This window comes from Myotis nattereri (genome assembly GCF_964212035.1).
Source record: "Myotis nattereri genome assembly, chromosome: 3".
Lineage (NCBI taxonomy): Eukaryota > Metazoa > Chordata > Mammalia > Chiroptera > Vespertilionidae > Myotis > Myotis nattereri.
Genome location: NC_138077.1, coordinates 70,425,647 through 70,428,572, shown reverse-complemented (window position 1 = coordinate 70,428,572; position 2,926 = coordinate 70,425,647). Strand labels below are relative to the sequence as shown.

The 2,926-nt window shown below is 44.0% G+C and overlaps 1 protein-coding gene across 1 annotated transcript; it reads right to left on the bottom strand.

Annotated features, from left to right (window-relative positions):
• Positions 1 to 982: 982 nt before the first annotated feature.
• On the bottom strand, positions 983 to 2,375 carry RETNLB (resistin like beta; the record flags this gene model as incomplete). The annotated part of the gene is made up of 3 exons (XM_081087596.1): positions 983 to 1,110; positions 1,681 to 1,758; positions 2,249 to 2,375. 3 exons carry the CDS (start codon positions 2,373 to 2,375, stop codon positions 983 to 985), a joined length of 333 nt encoding a protein of 110 aa, XP_080943722.1.
• Between the last annotated feature and the right edge of the window lie 551 nt (positions 2,376 to 2,926).

The following is a 2,926-nucleotide window of genomic DNA, read 5'->3' as shown; positions in this document are numbered from 1 at the left end:
CCTATCCACTGATAACTGGATCGTGTCCTCCTCCAGTATTGAGTAAAAACCTGGAAGCTTCCTAACTTGTAAAAGACTTGTCATCCAGTCACTGAATCACTCAACATTGGCACCATATTTTGAATCATTTTTTGACATTCAACAGATTTTTATAACGCAAGGCAATGAATCATGGAAGGTTTGGTGACAGGTAAGGGCTTGTTTTCATTTTGTTATGGGGGAGAAACACAATGGCAAATTATCACCTTGATTAAAGGAGATCTTGGCACAAAATTTAGGAAACAGTACATATACAAATAAAAAATGTAGAAATTGATTATTGTAAAACTGCCTTTATCAGCCTTCAACTTGGAAAGTCAGCCAGCACCTAGTTTGGAGCCCACCATGTTAGCTGGTGAGGGCCACAAGGGAACATGTATTACTTTCTTTCTTTTTACCTCTACTACCAAGCCAAATGCCTGGCACAAAGTCATTATCCTTTTGTTAAATAATAAAAGAACTGGAGTATCCATCTCAGCTTTCCCCGTTTTCCTCATATTTTTCCTAATTCTTGCTAAGATGGAGTAATTGGGATGCTAGAAACATTTTCTGGCTAAAGGAGTCCAAAGCCAGAAGTGGTAACATCAAAATATATATGATGAATTTCAGAGGGAAGGCGAGGATGGGTGGGGAGAGATTAACTGGGGGATTTATATGCATATATGCATTGCTCATGGACACAGACAATAATGTGCTGAAGGCCTGGGAGGGGTGGTGCAGGGTGGAGGGGGTCAGTGGGGAAAAAAACACAAAGGGAACATCTGCAATACTTTCAATAATAAAGATAAATTTAAATATATATGCATACACAGTTAGATGCAAAAATTGCCTTTATTACCTAAGAAGCAGGGTTATAACAAATGAAAGGGACACTTTGAGTCATGTTTCCTGTGTGGGGTCCTGGTTTCATTGCAGTCACACAATGGGGTTTTCATCCTCCTCCTCAGACCAGTTGGCAGCAGCGGGCAGTGGTCCAGTCTACCACGCTGCACTGGCAGTGACAGGTGGTTTCCCTTCGGATATCCCAGGAACCACAGCCATAACCACAAGCACAGCCGGTGACAAAAGTCCCTGCATGGGCACATGAGACATGGAGGTCAGAGCCCTGAGATTTTGAGAGGCTAGAGGAGTCCTAAGCCAGAGTGGTAACATCAAAAATATATATGACGAATTTCAGAGGGAAAGCGGGGGTGGGTGGAATAGATCTAGGTTTTGTGGGTTCTAAAGTTAATTCAATTGTGAAAGTCCTCTTTAATAAAATAACACATTTAGGTATATGGCCATGGAGGAGATCTGTGAAAGTGAGGGGCCTAGGCACTTCTGTTCCCTCACATTCATGATAAATTCACCTCTGTGCTGGTGCCTCTAACCACTGAAAAAGGGCAATAGATTGAAAAAGGGAAATAATTGGTAGGTGATAGGACTATAACAGGACAATTAAGAGGAAGGGCTCATATACCAGGTCATGAAAGAAAGGTGGGGAGGGAAGAGGCGGAAACCCAAGATTCTTCAGTCGCGTCCTTAAGGGAAATGAGAATGGGTAAGCGATCTCTGGGAGCCAGGAGTCATTACTCAGCTGTGGATGGGCAGGGGAGAGCACAGGGCATCTTACCCACCATCCCTCCTTATGGAATTACTCACCTGAAGGGCAGGAGGACAGTTTGCCAGAGTTGGTGACACTGGTACATGAGATCCTTGTTGGGGGAGGTGGATTGCACTCTGAGTAGGAGAGAAGAAGGGGTATTGCCCATGATCTGTTTCCCATAATGCCCTCCTTAATCTCCTTCCTCACATATGTCCCTGTGTCCATGAATAGGCGACTAACTAGTTTCAATGTTTAGTTTTCTAATTTTTCAAATGAAAGTAATAGTTGTACTTACCTCAGAAAGTGAAAATTAACTGAAGTAATCTGTGTAAAGCTTTTCATCATACCTCATTCATAATGAGTGTTCATAAATTATTACTCTCCTCCTCCTCCTCCCTCTCATCATCATCACCATCAATCTCATTGTATCAGGACAACCTGAACTTTTAGCCAGGAGCCCAAAAGGAGACGGGGGAGTGGGAAAGCCCTGGGCAGGAATCTTGGGCTTGAGTGGAGTGATTAGAGATTGAGTTTCAGGGATGGGACAGCAGAGAAGCTAGGGTTTAGGAGCAGGAGGCATGATCAGGGGTTATTGTCCCACTTCCTCCAATTCTAGTCAATTACCCAAACCTTGGAGAGCATCCTTTATCTTTTCATCCACAATGGCGTCTAAGGACTGCTGAGTCCTCCCTGCGCTCATCAGCAGGAGAAGGAGGATGGGCATGAGAAGGCTGCAAGGGGCAGGCTTCATTTTGTGGAAAGGCAGTATCCTGGAGCTGGGAGGAAAGATTGGAAAAATGCTGAGATCTCTGAGCCTGTGTGCTGGGAAGGAAGGGAGAAGAGAACGTGGAGAAATGGCAGTGTCCGGATGGAGTTTGGATCTCTCTAAGTAGTTTGGAGGAGCAGGGAAGGTGGCTGCAGAGAGGATTAACTCACCAAAAAGCTCAGAAAAGGTCTGCAAAGGTCTGCAAAACATCCTTCAGGCAAGGATGTTTTATAGCCTGGGTACCGCTTAACACACAAGCATGTACACACATGCAAACACATTCTGTAGTACATTTTCAGAGACGCTGCCAATTGGGGAGTGCACACAACAGTGATGATCTTTAGTTTGTCCTTGGTAAACACTGGCTGTCTTTGTTCTGCTTCTCTAGTGCCAAGGGGAATTATCTGGCTTTCCTGTTCTTCCCTCTTTTCTTCTTGGCAATCTGATAAACCTGGCAGATGGAATTTCTGTTGACTGCCCTGGATTACAGGCCATTTGTTTTGTTTGTTGTTTTTTTTAAATCAGGAAAAGCTTAT